Source organism: Cnephaeus nilssonii, assembly GCF_951640355.1.
Source record: "Cnephaeus nilssonii genome assembly, chromosome: 15".
Taxonomy (NCBI): domain Eukaryota; kingdom Metazoa; phylum Chordata; class Mammalia; order Chiroptera; family Vespertilionidae; genus Cnephaeus; species Cnephaeus nilssonii.
This window is the reverse complement of record NC_137086.1, coordinates 68,607,643-68,630,520: the sequence shown is the minus strand read 5'-3', so window position 1 is coordinate 68,630,520 and position 22,878 is coordinate 68,607,643. Positions and strand designations below refer to the sequence as shown.

At 44.0% G+C, this 22,878-nt stretch overlaps 1 protein-coding gene across 1 annotated transcript in view; it reads left to right on the top strand.

The window, feature by feature from the left end:
• RFX8 (regulatory factor X8) overlaps positions 1-13,809 on the top strand; it is a gene marked incomplete at its 3' end in the record, with an annotated part of 92,956 nt that extends 79,147 nt beyond the window's left edge. The window contains 2 exon segments of the mRNA XM_079792243.1: positions 8,815-9,128; positions 13,633-13,809. Coding sequence (XP_079648369.1) covers positions 8,815-9,128; positions 13,633-13,809 — 491 coding nt within the window.
• Positions 13,810-22,878: the final 9,069 nt, after the last annotated feature.

The following is a 22,878-nucleotide window of genomic DNA, read 5'->3' as shown; positions in this document are numbered from 1 at the left end:
TAGAAAGCTCATCAGCAGTGTCACAGGAATGAGACAAACACTCAAAACTGGGTCAGCAAGGCAAATTTACTTCTGGAGAAGGGTGCAGTTGCTGGCTGAAAATCATGGGCAAAGCACACCAAACGGGAAGTCCAGGCAGGTTTTATTCCCTGACGTGGTCTGCCCTGCCCCTCATTCTGACCCTGATTTAATTGGTCAGAGCTCAGAGCTCTGATTCACATTATTGTTCGATTGGCTAATTCAGAGGAAGGGGAAGGTAGTTCCCTGAGAGTCTGAAGGTCATATCAAAATGGCGGGACCTGAGATGGCGGCGGGCTCCTTTCTTTGACAGAAAAGATCACTGGTTCACTCTCAAAATCCCCTGCCCCTTTTTGTTATTTGACTCCTTTCTTCGAATTCGGCTAGCAGTCTTGACCTTCCTGTTCTGCAGGATCTAGAAGAAGGAGATTATTCTGCTGGTATGTGGCTGGGGTTTGTTTGGTTACTGCGGTCTCAATTAACCTTTGGATAAGGCCTCTCATACATGGAGTAATGCAACATCCTATTACTGTCATGACCCCAATTACACCATAAGAGAGGTCAAGACTAGAGCCATTGTTCCTTTCCATTTCCCAACCCACTGCTCCATTAGACTAGCAAAGGGGCCTCTCTCCCCGAGTTCTCTGCTAATTCATGGGCAAGGTTTGTTAAACTTGGAGGGCTTTGGTTATGGTGCCATCAGACGCCGTATTACTAAGGATACAGCACCGACCTCCTATTGTGACACATACTCCGCCCTTTTCTGCTAAAATCATATCCAAGGCAGATTGGTTTTTCCCAGGTCATTCTGCTGATTGCATCTAATTGCTCAGCTGTTCCCTTGATAGCATTTCTAGTGTAATTGACAAACTCTGCTGATTATAATAAACTAGAGGCCCGGTGCACGAAATTCGTGCACTGGGGGGCGGTGTCCCTCAGCCCAGCCTGCACCCTTTCCAATCTGGGACCCCTCGAGGGATGTCCAACTGCCAGTGGATCAGGCCTAAATGGGCAGTCGGACATCCTTCTCACAATCCAGGTCTGCTGCCTCCCAACTGCTCGTCTGCCGGCCTTCCTGATTGCCCCTAACCGCTTCTGCCTGCCAGCCTGATCACCCCCTAACTGCCCTCCCCTGCAGGGTTGATCGCCTCCAACTGCCCTCCCTTGCAGGCCTGGTCCCTTCCAACTGCCCTCCCCTGCTGGCCATTTTGTGGTGGCCATCTTGTGTCCACATGGGGGGCAGGATCTTTGACCACATGGGGGCAGCCATCTTGTGTGTTGGAGTGATGGTCAATCTGCATATTACTCTTTTATTAGATAGGATAGAGGCCTGGTGCATGGGTGGAGGCCAGCTGGTTTGCCCTTAAGGGTGTCCCGGATCAGGGTGGGGTTCCCTTGGGGTGTGGGACGGCCTGGGCGAGGGGCCTGTGGTGGTTTGCAGGCTGGCCATGCCCCCCGGCGACCCAAGCCGAGGCCCTGGTATCTGGGATTTATTTATCTTCTACAATTGAAACTTTGTAGCCTGGAGCAGAGCCAAGCCTTCTGCTCTCTCCATGGTGGCAGCCATTTCTGTTGGGATTTATTTATCTTCTATAATTGAAACTTTGTAGCCTGGAGTGGAGGCCTAGGCTGGCCAGGGCTGCAGAAGCTTGGCTTCCTCCATCGCCAGAGGCAACCCTAGCCTCCTGCTCTCTCCAGCTCTGTGGCTGCCGACATTTTTGTTAGGATTTATTTATCTTCTATCATTGAAACTTTGTAGCATTGAGTGAAGGCCTAGGCCAGCAAGGGCAGGCAGAAAGCTTGGCTTCCTCCATTGCCAGGGAAACCCAAGCCTCTCTCTTGTTCTCCATGGCCGCAGCCATCTTGGTTGGGTTTATTTGCATATTCGCTCCTGATTGGCTGGTGGGCGTGGCTTGTGGGTGTAGCAGAGGTATGGTCAATTTGCATATTACTCTTTTATTAGATAGGATACTAGTGGCCCTGTGCACAAAATTTGTGCACATTAAAAAGGAGTTAGAGGAAATATTTTAATATTGCTATTTGCCCTTTCTCTATAATAGAAATGTCAGAGATGAAAGAAAATTAGTAAAATATATATGAAAATCTCCCTCCTGTCAGAGTCTGGGCCATGCTGTGGAACCCAGAGTCAAGTCCCCGCTCACCCATGTGCGCCTCAAAATCACATGAGACCCAGACCTGGCCAGCTCCACCCCTGTCAAGCCCCTCTGGGTAGAGGGTGCAGCCTCAGGTCTCCCGTCAAGCCCTGTCGGGTGCGGGGCACAGCCTCAGGTCCTCCATCAAGCCCCACTGGATTGGGGGCTCGACCTCAGGTCCCCTGGCCCTAGGGCTAGGGCTTGATGACCATTTGCATATTAGCCCTTTATTATATAGGACTAGTGGCCTGGTGCATGAAATTCGTGCATCGGGGGGTGCGTTCCCTCAGTCCAGCCTGCACCCTCTCCAATCAGGGACATCCCTCTCGCAATCTGGGACCACTGGCTCCTAACTGCTCACCTACCTGCCTGCCTGATCACCCCTAACTGCCTCTGCCTGCCTTCCTGATCACCCCTAACTGCCCTCCCCTACCGGCCTGATCTTGCCCCCAACTGCCCTCCCCTGCCGACCTGATCTCACCCCCAACTGCCCTCCCCTGCTGGCCTGATCACCCCTAACCTCCTCTGCCTCACCCCCCCACCACCATGGCTTTGTCCAGAAGAAAGTCGGACATCCAAAAGATGGCCAGTCAACCCGGTCTAATTAGCATATCACCCTTTTATTAGTATAGATAGTTTACCCAATCTACATTCTTATTAATAGTTGGCCACCAGAAAAATACAGACTCAAATCCTGCTGCTATCTGATTCCTAGCTTTAAATTCTTTAAGGACTCCTCTTGGAACCCCAATGGGATCCATATAAATCTGGGGATCAAAGGAGCCCCCTGGACTCTCTCTCCTCTTCCTAGTCTGTCTGTCCATTGAAAAAGGTTTACGATATGCCAACGTGAAAGGGATAGCGGGCAAGTTCCACTCCATTCGCTGGGCAAGGCCAGAAGTCAGGGTCCCCCATGACACCACCAGACATCAGCACGGGGTACCGACAGTGCAGCACGATGGGCTTCTGAGGATACTCGGCCATTCACACATCTGGATACATTTCTCATAAACTCTGAGCACTGTTCCTCCTCTACCTTGAGAGGCAGGAGGTATAGTTTACTAGTACATTGGAGGATGGGGGCTGGATAGTTTTGGGGGGGGGGGGGTCCTAGCTCTTTACCTCTGTAGGATGGGAACAACAGGGCAAGAGTTTTACCGGAAGCATTTCCCCAGGCGGTTTCCTCCAGGTACAGGACAAGTACATATTCCATCCTGTTACTGTCTGAGGTCCATTTGACAGTATGGATCTCTAGCCTTCCTGCCGCACAAGCATAACAGTCACTTTTATTTAAGGCGTATACAGAATATTTAATCCATTCCACCCAGGCATTTGCATGGTGGTGGCAGTGGCCTAGGGGATCTTGTCCTGTGACATCTACTCCTAAATCTAGTCCTAGCCAATCTTTTGGCCTAAAGGCTGAAATATCCAAGTCATTCAAGTTATCTATAATCAATAACTTATCTGGGTAAGCATGATCCAGATTGTACACATTTCTCCAGCCCACATTGTAAGTCCCTGCAATTTGCAAGATTCTTAAAGCAAATAGAGCCCAGTACATGATGGTTATTAAGACAGCTCACAGTTTTTAGCATCAATTTCAAGGGGATATGTCCTGGTATGGCTGTCCAAGTTGAGGCATGTCCACCCTTAACCCATGTGTGATGGGTCCAACCTCACTCTGCAGTACGAACAGCAGTCTCTGTGGTAAGCAAGACAGGTGGGGTCCTTCCCAGGAGGGTTCTAACTTGCTTCCCTCCCAAGTCTTTATTAGAATGGACATAGTCTGCTGGTTGATGGCGATGAACCAGAACCTCAACAGGAGGGCTTTGGGCCAGGAGGCCTTCTAACCTGAGAGAGATTAAAGTAGAAGAGATACCCAGTACATAGTTCTTAAGTAATTGTCCTCTAGTTTCCATTGTAGGGAGGTCTTGGGGCATTCCAGGGCCTATTGGAATCACTGAAAGCTGATTTTAGGTCAAGAAAAAAAAATTAACTCCATTTATCCTTGGGTGTGGTCAGCAAATGACACTAATTGGATATTTCTAAAATTTTTATGGGCAAAGGATCTAAATAGATTCTTTTCAAAAGAGGAGACACAGAACGCCAAGAGACATATGAAAACATGCTCCATTTAGTTCATTTCCTTTTCTGGTGATTCTGCCTTTTCTTTCATATGGGGTTGTTTCTTTGTCTCCCCATTTTTTCTGTTCCTTTGTGATTGTTTCTATGTATTAGATCAAACTGCAATGCCACCCAGATTTTTTGAGTTATCTTATATAGATGTGTTTTGGGACCCAGTGGTGCAATCTCTCTGGTCTTCTGGTCTGGGTATTCGTGATATTCCTTATTTCTTGGTGGGGTTAGGTCTTGACTGTTATTGTCCCATTTGTAGATGGAGTCTCCTATCAGGGTGTCTAGTTATGTGGCTCACTCTCTACCACATTGACTGAACAGCACAAAATACAACTTGACAAGACACGACACAAAGGGAACAAAACACGAATGTACTCATGACACTGATCACCCCAATAAAAGTGTTCACCAGAGAAAGGAGTAGTAGAGAGAAAAGAGGGAAAAATGATATCGAGAAAAGAAAAACGGTGAGAGATAAAAGAAAAAGAATAAAAAATATAAATGGGAAGAAAATACCACAAAACAAACAGATAAACCAAAAGATGCAAAAAACAAACACCCAAAAAATGGGGGCAGGACATGAAGAGGCAGAGCTTATATACAGAAAGTAAGGTTAAGGAATTGAATGAATAGGGGAAGGACATGGTTCACTATAGAGGAGGTAGAAAGAGAATGAGTGGGTAAGAAGAAAATAAAAATAAATAAATAAAACAAAAAATAAGATTTTAAAATTTATTCATCCATTTTTTGAAAAGGTGAATAGAGGAGAGAGCAGGTAGGCTTGAGTTTGTGAGTGAAACTAATTAAGCAATTAGGAGAAGAGAGGAAGAGAGGAGAGGAAAAACAAGCATCAAAAAATTTATTAGCAAAGAAAGAGAAAGGAGAAGGTGCATGGACTTGGAGCAGGGGAGAGGAAATTAGATATATGAGTAAGCCAATAGAGACTACAATAATGATAACGTCAATAAAACAGATAAAAACATCAATTTTTAAAAAAATATATTTTCATTGATTTCAGAGAGGAAGGAAGAGGGAGAGAGAGATAGAAACATTAATGATGACAGTGAATCATTGATCGGCTGCCTCCTGCAGGCCCCCCACTGGGGATCAAGCCTGCTACCCAGGGATGTACCCTTGACTGGAATCAAACCTGAGACCCTTCAGTCCTCAGGCCAATGCTCTATCCACCGAGCCAAACCAGCCAGGGCAAAACATCAATTTTTAACAAGGGTTAAAAAGAAAGGAAAGAGAAATATTAAAGTGGGGATAGGACAAGAGAAAACAGGATGAAAGAGGGAGAAGAGAGGAAGAAAGGGGTGGGGAAAAAAGAAAAAAAGATAAAATAAAATAATAAAAAACCAAAATAGAATATAGAAAAATAATACAAAAAATTTAAAAAGAAAATGAAGAAAATTTTTTTGTTTTAAAATAAAAGATAAAAATATTAAAAAGTGAAGTGTTGTTTGCTTCAGCTGTTTTAATGTTCCATGGGAGCTGGTTTAAGACCCCATTCTTGTGTTCTGTCTGCCACTTCTCAGTTTCCTGTTGGGTAGTCAGCACTGTGTTGAAGTTCCAAGCAATTCACTGCTCCTCTGTTTGTGTCTGTCTCCACAGCCTTGGCTGAACCCAGGTGGGACCAACCTGCCTCCTTAGCCTGTCTGCCTGCTGTCAATCTTAATCTCTCAAGTGTCTGTTTCTGACAGGGCTTTAGGTGGGGGTGGTGCTGTATCACTTTCTGGGACTGAATGACCTCTCTTCAACCCAGTCCCTGAGGGCTCTTCAAGGCTATTCAGAATTTTTGTGTCCTTTGTACCACTCAGGGTGTAGGCTAGTTGTGGCTGTATTTGCTGCCTTGAGGCTGCTGGGAGGGGCTGGCTCTTCAGGAGAAAAATGTCTGCTTAGGTCTGGAGGGTCAGGAATGTCTCAGTGCCAGATTTCTGGTAATTTCTCCCCGACCTGCTCTCCTCTATAGCCTCTCCCCAGATTCCAGAAGTCTGCACCTCCACCTGCACCTCAGTTACGGGTCAGTGTTTGTATTTGAAGGGTCCTATGAACTGGGTTTAGTGAGTAAAAGCAAAGACCAAACAGAGGCAAAACAACCACTCGACTGCGAGTTTCTCTCCCCCTGGCACTGTGCGGCTCAGGCAGTTCTTCAGGCCACTTTTCTGGGCGCAGCCTCTCACAGCTGTGGACTTAGATCGAGAATCCCCAGCCGCCAGCAGCCCTGTGGATTTCCTTTCCACAGTCGGGTATTACACCTGTCCCCAAGAGATGTGGACTTGGTGCCGTGCAGCTTCCTTCTGACCTTTTTGGCTCAGTGGTCATGCTTCTCTTTCCAGCCCAGATCCCCAATCCTACCATTCTCTGGGCATCCCCTGCCCTTACTGGCTGTGAATTGTCTCACCAGCTGTGTCTACTTTGCCAATTCTGGGTGGATGTCATACGATTTAGTTCCTCCTTCTATCTGCTCTGGGATAAGGCTCAGGACACGTCTGCCTATTTGGCTGCCATTTTTCTCTCCTCCCTCAGCAGAAACACTCTCATATACAATATTTACAGGCACACAGACACCACAGAATGCCCTGCATTAACCAAACCACCAAAGCAGAGTAATGTCTTCTGTCCCTGGTTTGGGGACTGCCCCTTCCCAGAACCTCAGCATTTTCCCAATGGACTATTTTGGGGGAATGTATTCCCTAGGCCTAAAATTTTGTTTCCCATCCCCAGAAAGTTCCTTGTGTCTGTTCGTGCTCAACTCCCATATTGGAGATTTCTTGCACCCTCCGAGATCCGCTTCCTCCCTCTCTTGCCACTTCCCTTGAGGGAGAATGGAACTGCAGATCAGAGCTCCACACTTGCTTCCCATCTGGGATGCATCTCATTCACACACACAACCTCAGGGATGTCCCGACCACCAAGTTCCTACTTCCTTCCTTCCGAAGATTTTCTGTACTTTGGTCTATGCGTAGAGTCTCCTGGTCTCCCAGTTTCCTTTCTTGTGCCCTTCCCCCCTGCATTGCCAACTGAACTTCCCTCCAGTGTCTGTCACCATTTTGGAGTATTGTAGGTTTCCCTCTCCCAGAGGCCACCATGATGAGATGGTGGGGTGCACCTACCCTAGGGAGGGGGTCCAAACCAATCTCTCAAGTGGCAAAATCTCGGACGAGTCCCCAAATGGTTAGCAATGCTTGTCAACGGTATCACAAGAATGAGACAAACACTCAAAACTGGATCGGCAAGGCAAATTTACTTCTGAAGAAAGGTGCAGTTGCCGGCTGAAAATCATGGGCAAAGCACACCAAACGGGAAGTCTGATCGGGTGTTACTCCATGACATGGTCTACCCTGCCCCTCACTCTGACTCTGACTTGATTGGTCAGAGCTCAGAGCTCTGATTCACATTATTGTGCGATTGGCTAATTCAGAGGAAGGGGAGGAGCAAGGCAGAGCCTAAGATGGTAGCCCCCTAAGAATCTGAAGGTCATATCAAAATGGCAGAAGCTAAGATGGCAGCAAGCTCCTTTCTTTGACAGAAAAGATTGCTGGTTCACTCTCAAAATTATAATGCAAATACTGGTGGTAGTCTGCCCCAGAATTGCAAGCTGGTGCCAGTGGCTGCCACTAATGGCCACCCCGGGGACAGAACCCTTTGCGTGTCTCTGTAACTCTCTGCTGTCCACCTCTGCTATGTACTTTGACTTCTCCTTTGAACCAGTTGCAACAACTTATCAGTTCCTTCATCCACTCATGAGTTACATAAAATCTTTGACACAAGTTCATTTTATATCTGTATAAGATTTGTGCTTTTACATGAATTAAAAAATTAACTTTAAGAAATTTCAATAGGCCAGATCTCCCCTCTGCTTCTCAGCTGGACATTACTTACTCTTGTCTCCTGGATGACCAAATGCCTTCGGGTTGAGAGCAGTTGGCGGAGTCAGCGCACCTGTCTCTCTGGCCAGTCTCCATGACAGTCCCTGCAGGCCTCTGAGGGAGAATGTCTCTCCATGCGGAGCACCCGCCGCCATTCCTCACCCACAGCCTGGCAGGAGATGCAGCCATGCAGACTGCAATGGGCATGGGCTGCATGTTGATCCCCACAGATGGCAGCAGGGCCCCTCTGCACGCTGCCCACACCTTCCTTTCCACCCTCTCCCTTGCTTCCCTCTGTGCGAACTACAGGAGGCTGAGGGACGCTTCCTCCTGCTCTGAGAATGGCACCCCTTTCTCTGTAGGAATTGCTTTCCCCCTTTCATAGCAGATGGGGCTTAACTTCCCTTTCATGGCTCAGGCTAGTGAACTCTCTGTGCCTCTTGTCAGAGGTCACCTTGCTGGGGTTCTCTTGACCTGGAAGGCCACATGGGTGGTAGGCCCACCCAGGACCCTCAGGATCAGTGGTAGGGGAGGCTCCAGGGCACATGAGTGAAAAGCCCCAGAAAAGTTGTTAGTTTCACAGCGAATGTCATTTGTCTATTGAGTTATTCACTTTGGTTGTTATTTATATGTAGGGTCCTGGCACCTGTTTCATTTGTTGCTTTTGGAATATGTGACTCATATCCTGCAGTCATGCTTAGAAGAGGAAGTGGACGACGATGGGGGAAATCTCAAGGAGATGCCACCAGATGACCAGTCTCTTATCCAGCCAGACCAGGCACCTTGCCAGCCTCCAGATTCTTCACTATCTCAGGAGGATGAAAGCCCCCATGTGGCTCCCCGCTGGGTGATGCTGGAACACGTGAGCCAGAGCCAGTGTCCCGTGGGAGTGAGCAGCGTGGTTCTCAGGGTCCTGGGCTTCCTGGTGGACACTGCCACAGGCAATAAGGTACCGAGGCCGGGCACCAACTCCTGGTCAGTTTTTTCAAGGGCAGTAAGAACCACCAGGTGGTTAGGAAACCCATAAAGACCCCATTGCCCATCAAACAATGACATAGACTCTAGAGTGATCTTTGCTTTGGGTTACTTTGCCAGGAGTGATTATAATAGCTTATCTGTTGGTCACTGTTTGGCTCAGTTTGGGGGTGCATTAATATGAGCCTGGCACGATTATGGTGCAGAATATGTGGATGGCCTGGGTCTTGCCTTCCAGGAGTTTCCCTGACATGGTCAGGCTAACTGAAAAATAGATCACCACTGGCCGCTGCACTGAGTGGTATGCACTGAAAATGCCTCTGGAGTTAAGGAAGGAAAAATTGGGTGGTCTAAACAGAAAGGATTTGAAAAGATGTAATTGAAAGACATAAAATTAAGGATTGCTATTTATCCAACACTTACTGTACATCATTTATATACATTATCTTGAAGCCATACAATACTACAGAGTGTCTATTCTGATCACTTCCATGTCATGGATGAGAAAACTGAGGCTCAGAGAAGCTAGGTAGGTGACTTGCACAAAGTCATACAGTAAGCAAATTGAGACACAGAGTTTGGAGTCCTGGCCTGCCTGATCTCAAGTCCATTCTTCTCCCACAACACTAGGAGCATGATTCATGCCCTGAGAAGTGTAGAACACAGGTTACCGAGGCCAGAGATCTGGCCTGGAAACCAAAATGAGGAGCCTTACTGATGTAGGAAGCCATTGAAACACTTCCGCTGATTGAGGGGAGTGGCTGGTTTACAAAATCTTGACAACAATTGTCTTGGTACTAATTTCTAAAACTTCTATACCTATGTTTGGAAACTTAGCCAGTTTACATAGTATCTCTTCTGCACCCATGAGTTCCTCTTTTGAGTAGATGAGAGGGCTTAGTGGGAGACCATTAAAGGCAGGGCATTGTCCTTGACCTGGGTTAACTGTGGTCCTGGCTAAGGGATGAGTCACAGCCTGAAAGTGTTCATGCCCTACAGTCCTCAAAATAACTGGAGCCTTCCAGAGCCCTCTCCTTCCAGCACAAAGCCTCTTCACAAGTTCTCCAGAGTACAAATAACTTGTACAAGCTGCTATGGAGCACTGCTCGAAAAGGACTCTGTGCTGGACAAAAACACAATGACTGGAGAGAAGAAAATGCATCTCTCGGTTTTATTAATTCTCTGTCTGTATTTGGTCTTCTTTCCCAATGGCTAATTCATGTATCCAGCTCTCTGCAATGACCTTGGTACAGTAGATTCAGACATGTGTCTGTAAATAAGAAACTCACCTCTTTTGTGAGTGTGTGTGTAAAGCAGACATACTAATGAGGCTTGAAATAGTGAAATACTGGTCATGGACCCAGTGGCAAAAGGATGGGGATGGGAGTAACTGGGCCTCCTTAGAAGAGGAACAGCTGGAGCAGGCAGGTAAGGCACCACTCACCAGTTGGTGTTTCAGGGCTCTTGGCAGAGAAAAGGCCCAGTCAAATCTTAAGAAGGGACTAGTTGGCTGTGCTGTGCCCAGGAGAATGTCTTTCCCTGCTCCCTGACCCTATGGAGAATGTATCCCATCCTGGCAAAGGGCCCTGCAAGGCTGGCCAGTGGGAAGCTCAACTAAATACACTGAAACATTCTGTACAGCCCTAACAAGACAAGCATTGTGCTGGGCATTCAGCTCCAACAGCGCTGATCTCTCTCATCACTGGCTGGAGCAAGAGCTCGGATGGTAGACAATTTAGTCACTAAGGTAACTGGGAATAAACTTTCACCTCTGGGGCATAGTTGGAAGTGGCTGGAGAGCAGAAACTGCAGGACTCCCTGTATTGGGCATTTCAATGCAACCCAACAAGATGGTGTTATCATTGCTCCCATTTCTCAGATAACAAAACTGAAGCCCCTAAGGGGATGAGTAATGCTCTCAAGGTTACTTCGCCAATAATAGGCAGAGCAGGGATTCAAACCCCCATAAAAGACTATCCTTTTCTATCACCTTCTCTCTCTCAAAGGGTATGACCATGTGCTTTCATTCCAAAATCAGTGAGTTGGGAGTAAATTAAAAATATCTTCAAGTCTGATGACTTGGGGAAATAAGTAGGCATTTCTGGTATATAACTTCCTGTGTTTAAACTCTACATCCTCCACTGAGAATCTTGGAAAAGTCGCCTTATCTATCTGAGCCTCAGTCTCCTCATCTACAAAACAGTAATAATAATTTCTAAGTCCATGGGGCCAGTATGAGGTTTAAATAAGTTAATCATCATTCTTAGAACATGAAACTCCTAGATCATAGTAAGTAATCATGGTTATTATTTCTCCAACAAAACCTCCTAACACTCTCTACCCAACCCAATAGCAATTCTGAAATTCATTGTATTGGGGTTTGACCTACAGTCATGTGCCACATAACATTTTGGTCAACAATGTACCATATGTACAACAGTGGTCCTATAAGATTAGAATGGAGTGGAAAAACTACTATCACCTAGTAACACCATAGCACAACATATGCATTACTCACGTGTTTGTGGTGATGCAGATGTAAACAAACCCACTGCACCCCCAGTTGTAGAAAAGCATAGCATATGCATTATGTATAGTACATAATACTTGATAATGATAATAAACAATTGCTATTGGTTTATGTATTTACCATACTATATCTTTTATCATTACTTTAGAGTGTATTCTTTCTACTTATAAAAGAACATTTGCTATAAAACAGCATGCCATCTCACGCTGGCTACAGTCTCAGACAGAGTCTCCATTGCATCATTTTCTCTTGTATTTGATTTAATCTCATGTTGTTTTGTACATTAACATGTTGTACAGCTCTGTAGCCTAGGAGCAACAGGCTAACCCATACAACCTAGTTGGGTAGTAGGCTATACCATCTAGGTGCACTTTATGAGGTTCACACAATGATGAAATTGCCCAATGACAAATTTCTCAGAATGTATCCCTATAGTTAAGAGGTGCATGACTATATATTTAATTGGCGGAAACAATAGAGAAGGTATTAAAGCATTAAAAGCAGATGAATGTCACATAATCCAAGGTAATATGCATTAGAAATTAATTAAACCTGCTTCTCTTGGTGAATGCTCACTGAATTAGCGATAGTGACTTAATTTAATGCCAAAAAGTTATGCCCATGCAATTTTCATTGCATTCATTATTCAGCATTGCACTCATCATCAACAAAGTGCCCCATTTGCACTCATCTGCCATGACTAACACCCAATTCAGTTGCACATCTGTGTCAGCTGCATCCATTGAACAATTAGCATTGCCCTGCACCTGCGGTGAGAATCCAGGTCAGCACTCAGATTGCCATCGCCATCTGTCACTCTTCTACCTTCTAGCGATGTTCAAAACAATAAGACACCAAGGTGTTTTAAGAATACTGTAAAAAATTACACTGATATTAGGTGGTATTCAGAATATCCTTTTGAAAATTCTTACAGTTTTTACTGTAGGTCGTGTGACTCAAGGATTAAAGCATAGCAAAAGTATTAAAAATAATAAATGACACTTCAGCTGTAGGGTAAAGGTGAAGACAATGTTTTTTTTAGAAAAAGAAAACATCTTTGCATTGGGTGATGATGGTTATTATCAAATTTACAGAGGAAGGGTGAGAAATATACTTTCATGAACCTTGCATTTGAAGTTATCTTGTACACATCTTTCTCAAAATATAGTAACTTGTTGGGGGCTTATTAATGGAATCAAACCAAGAAAATATATCACTGTAGGTTTCTAAAGTAATCATGTGCAGGATTTGTCTGTCCTCCCTCTGAGCTAAGGGAAGGATGGCATTTTATCCTTGTCCTTCTGATGGGAAGACCCGCTCAGGCAAGTCAGATGGCTTATGTGAGAGCTGGCACTTCAGTTCATATCAGAGTCTATGAACTTCTCAAATCTATTACTGCACCATTGAGTGCCAGTTTACTCAATGGTTGTTTTCACAGATCTTTTCCTCCTTATCTACTGGTGTATTTGACGGGTGGTGGAGGGAGAGTCTATGTGAGAACTTGACCCAACTATGTTAGCCCAGAACTGACAAGAATGCAGGATTGGTACCCATCTGGAAGGCAGGCAAAATGATGTGCGCTACAGCCACAGGGAAGCCCATGGGTATTTCACAGCTTCCTCTTGAGTCTCCTTCTCCCACATCTTTAATGGGAGGGTGTTGTTTTTTAACCAGTGTCTCACAAACAATGGCAGGCAGCCCCCGTTCCTTTTCCTAAAGAGAGCTCACCTGCTCCCACTCCCCTGGCCTCTCTGGCAGCATCCGGGGTGGAGATTCCTTCCATGCAGTCCTCACCAGACCCTGAGCATTCCCCTGGGAAATTAGGATCTCCTGTAGCAGAAATAAATCCACAAGCTTCCCAACGTGGGGACGAGGGTGTGGTAGAAGAATTCAAATGGTGGGCCCTGCATTGTTTTATCTTTTGCTTTTAAACACTTCCCTCTTGCAGCTCGTCCAGGTATTGTTGGAAGACACAGCCACCAAAAGCACCGTCAAACTCAGCCTCCCTGTGGGACAAGAGGCCCTCATCACCCTAAACGATGGACAAAAGTTTATGATTCACATATCAGATGTACCCCAAAGCTCTGAAAATACTCATTTCAGGGAAAGCAGTGCTAATAAGTAAGATTATTTATTTGAATAGGACAGGAAAAAAACATAGATTTTCATTCTTAAAAATATATGAAATGCTAAAACCTTTGTATTGATAAGAAAAAAGATTTTTATGTGCATAATAGAGTGTAGTATTGTCTATTTTATGTTTATGTGTATTTCAAGGAGTTGGTTTTGATGAAACGTATAAACTGATTTGGAGAATAATATTGGTAGCTGTTTGCTTCTCCTTCGGGCTTTCCAAGCGTTTCTATTTGGGGACTTCACAGAAGAGAAATCTTGTTGGGAGTACAGAAATGGGTATATTGTGGGCCATTGGAAGGGCACCAGGTGTTAGATTGGTGGGGTCAGACTGGACCTGGGTTCAGCAACCTTGGTATTTAGGTTCTGTCTAGGAAAGAGTTCAGAGCCAAGACTCAAACTGTAAGAGAACATTTATTTAGAAAATCACAGAGGTGGGAGAAACAATTCTTAGAAAAAATGGGCTGAGGAAACAAGCCATAGAGGCAAAGGAAGGCCCTAGAAGCTTGGGAGTGAACTCACCTATGGAGAGAGGGGAGGGGAGGTGCCAGTGTGCTCCTGGGAGGGAGGAGAAAAGGCAGGGTCCTGTTCCCTGGAGGGAGGCGCTGGGTCCTCCGGCCTAAGCGCTCTAAGGGTGCAGACTTCAGGGGAGGTCCCAGGAAGATCTCAGTAGGACAGTCAGCAGCTTTCCTGGTGTGTCCTTTCAGGGTCATGGTCTCCACCACAGTCAGCACCAGGGCAGGGGGTCATCACCAGGGCAGGGTCAGCACCAGGGCAGGGTCATCACCAGTGCATCTGGGCCTGACGGCAGCCGTGGGGTCACTTGTCTGGTTTTGCTGCTCTTCTGGGCCTGGAGCTGAACTACAACTGAGGCCCAGATGTTGTTACCTCTGGGGAGGAAAGGTCAGGGGTCCAAACTGTAAGACCAGCGACCTGCTGGGGAGGAAAGCCCACCCTGGGGATGAGGTCCCACCCTACAGTTGTCTGCTAGGCACCTGGGGCTGTCCACCTGGTGACCTTCTGTACCTGGCCCAGCATCCTTGCTCCGCTCATGTCTGTCTAATGCCCACCACAGATACATTTCCAGAGAAAGGTAAAGTTTGAAGAATGCAAACTGGTACAAGCAGTAAATGGCCAATGGTAATATTATTTTCCTTCACCTTGGTAGTGCCCCAATTGAAATAGAATTTGTAGAAAGATCTCCTCAGGCAGTGAAGAATAAAACAAAATTTGATAGCACTGTTAGACTTACTCACTGGTCCATTAACCCATCCCAACTTTCTTTGGTTCACCATCACAGCTTCCTTAAAGAGATACAATTTTGAATCTAATAACATCTGCAACAAATGAGGATGTCCTGCTTTGAATCACTTTTTATTCCTCTCTTAGTAACAAAATCCTAAAAATGTTGAAACTAAGAACAGACCATTATTAAACCAGATCCATTTTTATGTAACTGGTTATAATATTTAAAAGAAATTTAACAATTCATTCTAAACATGATTATTGGTATAATAAAAATAAGGAGAAAATATTTTACTGATCTCATATTCCATAACAAATTAAATTTCCCTAAATGCCTAGAAATTCTAAAGAAATATAAGAACTATATGTCACTAGATTCATTAAGAATAATTTGTCTTTATGGTTTAAAAAGTAGTATTTTAGGCCTTTCACCACTACATTTAATATGCTATTTCATTTCTTAAGCTCTCTGGGAGTAGTTATTTGTCAAAGAATAACTCAGAGGTATTCCTTTGCTCACTGTTCTGTGTCTTTGCATATCCCTGGTTGCTCACATGTAAGTAGACAGGTGGTGGACTGAGGCAAAGAACAAAGACAACAACAAGAACTATCAATCTGGGAACAGTGAAATATTTTTTGGCATATTTTGGGGTGAACTGATTACTTGAGAGCTAGCAGAGGGCACTCTACCCTTGAAAGGCCAACCAGGTTTATCAAAGAAAATTTAATAGTTTATCTGTGGGGTTAGAAGTTAGGAGAGGAGATGAGGCTGCATAGTAACAGGAGAAGGTGGGCTTCTGGGACCCTCACTGTGTTCCAGCTCTTATCTGGGGGTGGTCAGACAGTGTGTTTGTCTTGTGAAAATGTGTCACAAAGCTTACAATATGATTTGATTGCCTTTCTGCATATGTTATGTATTTAAGATGTATTTTTTAAAGTAAAAAGCATTGCACACATCATGGGGGTTGTATTGGAGGCTGCTGGTGGGAGAAGGGCTAGAAAGCACACAGATTCCAAGAGAAAGTGAGCTGGGTTGATAGGCTGCCAGGGCCAACAAGCATTGGTGTGAGACTGGCACTGTTTTCCCTCCTATCTCATGATTGGAGGCGGGAGGCCTAGCAAACACAGGTCTCAAGCCCTGGCACACTGGCCACCCAGGAGAAGAGAGAAGAATTCATCTTTAATAAAGTTTGACATTTTTATTATTACACTGGGCTGGAGATTCTAATTACTAACAGAGACAGCTTTTATGATTGAAAGTAGCTGGTAGTCTTTTATTATTTAAAAGTGAACATTAATGTGAATAGGAACTTCCTCTAGCCCCTCCCCCAAATTTGGATTTTTAGCCAAGAGCCATAAATAACACACAGAGCAGGTGCAAGGATTGTGTTCTGTTTGTACCATCTATCAGTTCACGGTTGTGGCATTACAAATTCATCTTTAATGACTTAAAACAGCCACAATTTACTTATTATTTCTTACCAGCCCACGGGTTGCTTGGACAGTTCTGGTGATCTGGACTGGACTTGGTTAACCTCGTCTGGGTTTGCTCAACCATCTGCTGCTCCTGACAAGCTTGGGCCTCCACTAGAATGACCTGGCTCTTCCCTGTGTGACCCCCACATCCCTCCAGCAGGCTAGTCCGTGCATGTTCCTATGGCAGAGGTGGGACCCAAGAGAGTGAAAGTGGAAACACACCGCACGTTTTCATGCTTCTGCTTGTGACAGTGTGTTCCTGTCCCATTGGCCAAAGCAAAGCAGAGAGGGTGTGGACATAGTAAATAGTGTGGCCACAAGGAGGTGTCAAACAACTGCAGTCACTGATTTCAATCCAACTAATCAAGTTTAACTCAATATAACGTTCCAAAATTATTTGTCATGTATTTATTCGTTTATTGAATAGTCTTAAAGCACTAAGGATCAGCAATGAACGATTGGGCAAATCCATGCCCTTTGGCAGTTTATATTCCAAGTGGAAGGCTGACACTGAACCAACTGACAAATAAAAGCCTAATATCTTAGGTGGTAATTACTAAGTGTAATAGGAAAAAAATAACACAATGAGGGAGATAGAAAGTGAGGGTGATGCTGGCTTTAAAGCAAGGTCTCTCTCACAAGGCACAATTTGAAAAGAGATCTGAAAAAAATGAGAAGGTTGGATAACAAATTAGAGAAGTGAGCAGCACTACCTGGCAGCCCCATGACCACTTGACGTTAATAGCCATGACTTTTAAATGATTAAGGGACTTAAAATCCCTGGTTTTCAGGAATGTGGCAAGCTCATTTATTTGAACCAATTCATCAGGTGAAAACAATTATACATCTTGAAAAAATATATATAAAATGTCTTATTAAAAGCATCAAAAAGCTGAAAAGATAGAAAAATCTCCAGGTCAAAATCTAATATAGCCAGCTAAACTAAGCACCAAGGCTACCTTTTTGATCCACACAATTTTGAGCTTTGAGCTTGATGACGTTTCTTAATGTTAGGGCAAAAGTCAAATATTGGACCCATCCAGGGTGGGGTGTCTAATGGCAGACTTCATAAATTGGAACACCCAAAGGGTTGGACATTTCAGGTAAGGGTGAGTCAGAAGTAAGGTGCTCCTGCCCTCCCCACCCCCCAGGAATAACCAAGTTGCTGAGCACACCAGAGTGGGAGAACTGTCACTGTCTCAGCTCCTGTTCTCCCAGCCCTTGGCCTCCACTTCTGTTACTGACAAATGATATTCTACTTTATGGGTATACCACTGTTTATTTATTCATTCATCATTTGATGGGCCATTAGGTTGTTTTCACATAATGGGAAAAATGACTATTGTCATTTCCACTTGAGTGTTGTCTATATAAACATTTGTGACAAGGTTTTGTGTGGATGTATGTTTTCAGTTCTCTAGGATATATACACCTAGGAGTGAAGTTGATGGTTCATATGGTAACTCTATGTTTAACCTTTTCAAAAATTGCCAAACTGTTTTCCAAAGTGGCTGCACCATTTTATATTTCCATCAGGGAAAAAAACCTCTTGATGGACTTTAAGGGAGAGACTGACAGCAATACAGTCATAGTAGGAGACTTTAACACCCTACTGACATCACTGGATAGATCTTCCAGACAAAAGATTAACAAGGAAACAGCAGCCTTAAATACACTACATCAGATGGATCTAACCGATATTTATAGAACATTTCACCCCAAAGCAACAAAATATACATTCCTCTCAACTGCACATGGAACATTCTCAAAGATAGACTACATGTTAGGGCACAAAACACGTCTATATAAATTCAAGAAGATTGATATAATACCAAGCATCTTCTCAGATCACAATGGCACGAAGTTAGAAATAATCTACAATAAAAAACTCAAAAACACTCAAATACACGGAGGCTAAATAGCATGGTTATTAAACAATGAATGGGTTACCAATGAGATCAAGCAAGAAATTAAAAACTTCCTGGAAACAAATGAAAATGAACACACAACTACACAAAACCTATGGGATACCATGAAAGCAGTCCTGAGAGGGAAGTTCATAGCACTACAGGCCTACCTCAAGAAACAAGAAAAAGGGCTAATCAACCATCTAACCCTAACACTAAATGAACTAGAAAGAGAACAGCAAAATCCCAGAGGAAGTAGAAGGAAGGAAATAATAATGATCAGAGTTGAAATAAATGACACAAAGACTAAAAAACAGTACAAAAATCAATAAATCCAAGAGCTGGTTCTTTGAAAAGATAAGATCGATGAACCCCTAGCCAGACTCATCAAGAAACAAACAGAGGGGACCCAAATAAATAAAATCAGAAATGAAAGATGCCATATATCAATGGACACCACAGAAATACAAATGATTGTAAGCAAATACTATGAACAACTGCATGCCAACAAACTGGACAACCTGGATGAAATGGACAAATTCCTAGAAACATACAGTCTTCCAAAATTCAATCAGGAAGAATCAGAAAACCTGAGTAGGCCAATAACAACTGATGAAATTGAAGTAGTAATTTAAAAACTTCCAGCAAACAAAAGATTTATAGGTAAATTTTACCAAACATTCAAAGAGGAACTAACACATATCCTCCACAAACTATTCCAAAAAATTCAAGAGGATGGAACACTTCCAAGTTCTTTTTATGAACTCAGATTATCCTAATTACAAAACCAGATACAGATACTACAAAGAAAGAAAATTACAGGCCAACAGCCCTGATGAACACAGATGCTAAAATCCTCAACAAAATATTAGCAAATCAGATCCAGCAATATATTTAAAAGATAATAAACCATGATCAAGTGGAATTTATGCCAGGGATACAAGGCTGGTACAAGATTTGCAAATCAATAAATGTGATCTATCACATAAGTAATTTGAAAGATAAAAACCACACAATCATAACAATATATACAGAAATAGCATTTGACAAAATCAGGCATCCTTTTTTGATAAAAACTCTCAGTAAAGTGGGACTAGAGGGATCATATATCAACATAATAAAGGCCATATATGAAAAAAATACAGCCAATATAGTAGTCAATGGACAAAAACTATAAGCGTTTCTTTTAAGAACAGGAACAAGACAATGATGTCCGCTTTCACCACTCTTATTCAACATAGTACTGGAAGTCCTATCCACATCAATCAGACAAGAAGAAGAGATAAAAAGCATCCAAATTGGAAAGGAAGAAGTAAAACTGTCATTATTTGCAGATGACATGATATTGTACATAGAAATCCCTAAAGACTCCACCAGGAAACCACTAGACTTAATAAATGAATTCAGCAAGGTAGCAGGTTACAAAATCAACATCCATAAATTGAGGGCATTTTTATATACCAATAATTGACTCTCAGAAAGAGAAACTAAAAAAGCAATCCCATTTATCATTGCAACAAAAAAGTAAGATACCAAGGAATAAACTTAACCAAGGAGGTAAAAGACCTGTACTTGGAAAACTATAGGACATTTAAAAAAAAAAAAAAAAGAAAGAAAGAAAGAGAGGAAGACACAAATAAATGGAAGTGTATACCATGTTCATGGATTGGAAGAATTAACCTCATTAAAATGTCTTTTCTACCCAAAGCAATCTACAAATTCAATGCAATCCCTATTAAAATACCAGTGGCATACTTCACAGAGCTAGAACAAATACTCCAAAATTTATATGGAACTATAAAAGACCCCGAATAACCGCAGCAATCTTGAGAAAGAAGAATTAAGTAGGAGGGATCACAATATCAAATATCAATCTATACTACAAAGCCATTGTAACCAAAACAGCCTGATACTGGCACAAGAACAGGCATATAGACCAATGGATCAGAACAGAGAACCCAGATATTAATCCACACCATTATGGTCAATTAATATTTGACATGGGAGGCAAGAACATACAATGGAGTAAAGATGGTCTCTTCAACAAATGGTGCTGGGAAAGCTGTCAGGTGCATGAAAAAGATTAAATGAGACCACCACCTTACACTATATACAAGGATAAACTCAAGGTGGCTAAAAGACTTAAATGTGAGGCATGAAATCATAAAAATCTTAGAGGAGAACATGGGCAGTAAAATCTCAGACATTTCACATAACAATATGTTTACATATACATCTCCTAGGGCAAAGAAACTAAGGAGAAAATAAACAAATGGAACTACATCAAAATAAAAAGCTTCTGCACAGCAGAAGAAACCACCATCAAAATGAAAAGGGAACCCACTGAATGGGAGAACATACTTGCCAATGATACATCTGATAAGGGGTTAATATCCAAAATATATAAAGTACTCATTACAACTCAACAAAAGAAAGACAATCCAATTAAAAATGAGCAGAAGGCCTGAATAGTCATTTCTCCAAAAAGGACATACAGATGGCCAAGAGACACATGAAGAAATGCTCAAAGTCACCAATCATCAGAGAGATGCAAATGAAAACCACAATGAGATAACACCTCACACCTGTTAGAATGTATATCATTAAAAAAAATCCACAAACAAGTGCTGGCGAGGATGTGGAGATAAGGGAACACTAGTTCACTGCTGGTGGGAATGCAGACTGGTACAGCCACTGTGGGAAACAGTACGGAGTTTCCTCAAAAAACTAAAAATGGAACTCCCATTTGACCCAGCGATCCCTCTTCTGGGAATATATCCCAAAAAAACAGAAACAGCAATCAGAAAGGATATATGCAACCCTATTTTCCTAGCAGCACAATTTACAAAGGCTAAGATTTGGAAACAGCCCAAGTGCCCATCAGTAGATGAGTGGGTAAAAAAGCTGTGGGACATTTACACCATGGAATACGATCTAGCTGTAAAAAAGAGGGATCTATTACCCATTGGGACAGCCTGGATGGACCTGGAGACTATTATGCTAAGTGAAATAAGCCAAACTGAGAAAGACAAATATCATGTGATCTCACTTATTTGTGGAATCTAATGAACAAAACGAATTGACCAACAAAATAAGACCTGAAGCAGGGAGGTATGGAACAGACTGACCTACCTCGATGTGTGGTTGGGGGGACGAAGAGAGCAATAAAAAAACTTGTACATTTATTAGAGGCCTGGTGCATGAAATTTGTGCAGGGGGGGGGGTGGTCCCTCAGCCCGGCCTGCACCCTCTCTGATCCGGGACCCCTTGGGGGATGTCTGACTGCCTCTCACAATCCAGGACCACTGGCTCCTAACCGCTTGCCTGTCTGCCTGCCTGATTGCCCCTAACCACCTCTGCCTGCCTGCCTGATCGCCCCTAACTGCTCTCCTGCCTTCACCGGGCTGAAGGCACTGGCTCCTGTGACCGCCAGGCAGGCGGCTTGTCCCCATCCCGGGCTGCAGCCTGCCTGGTCCCCATTCCTCTCTCGCCAGTGTTGAGTGTCTGAGCCATTTTGGCTGAAGGTGTGAGGGCATGAGGACCATTTGCATATTAGCTCTTTATTATATAGGATAAGCAGAGGTTTAAAGCATAAATAATTTAAAATTATTTTGATATCTATAAAACTTTACTATTGGAAACAGCCTCAATTTCCATCAATATGAGACTTTTAAAATTGTGGTGCATTTTCACAGTTCTCTGCCCACTTGGTCCCAGTCACATTCTCTCTGGCTCTGGGTTCCCTTTATTTCAGTTTGCATGCGAAAAAAGTGGTTTTGCTTTTAGACGACCTGGCGGCAATGCGTCTGTCCTAACAAAGTGTGAGCTGGTCCTTGTCCTTACCGAGCAAGAGAATGAGCTTTGGCACCAGACGGACTTGGAGCTAATTTACAGTCACCATGTACTCAGTTTCCTCCTCTATAAAATAATAATAATCTCTACCTTTGTCCTGTCAAAATACAATGCTCGCACCATGCCACCGCTGGTGTAAGCCTCTCCAAATATTAACTCCTTTAACCCTCCCATCCATCACCCCTGTGAGTTAAATACTGTATTTCTCCGAGTCCCAGTGACGTTAGGTGACTCGGCAGGGTCCCACAGCTGGAAGGAGAGTGGAGGGGTGAGTGAGTCGGGACTTGTCTGGCTGCCGACCCTGAGCCCCACAGCGGGACCTGAACCCACCCAGACCTGGCGCGCAATGCGGGCTCTGCCCGCGGCCAGGGCAGTGCCTGCAGCTTTGGGGCGCAATCCAGTCTTCCAGGAGCCTCGACTTCTCCAGGTGGCTGTGGCTTCTAGGGAGGCATCCCCGCGGCGGAGCGACTCCTGCGGGGAGGCTACGCGAGCTCCAGCTCCGGCATCCGCCACCCGGGGCGCTGCAGCCCTGGCCAGCGCTGGAGCGCGGCTCGGTCCGCGGTTGGGGCCCCGCCTGCGAG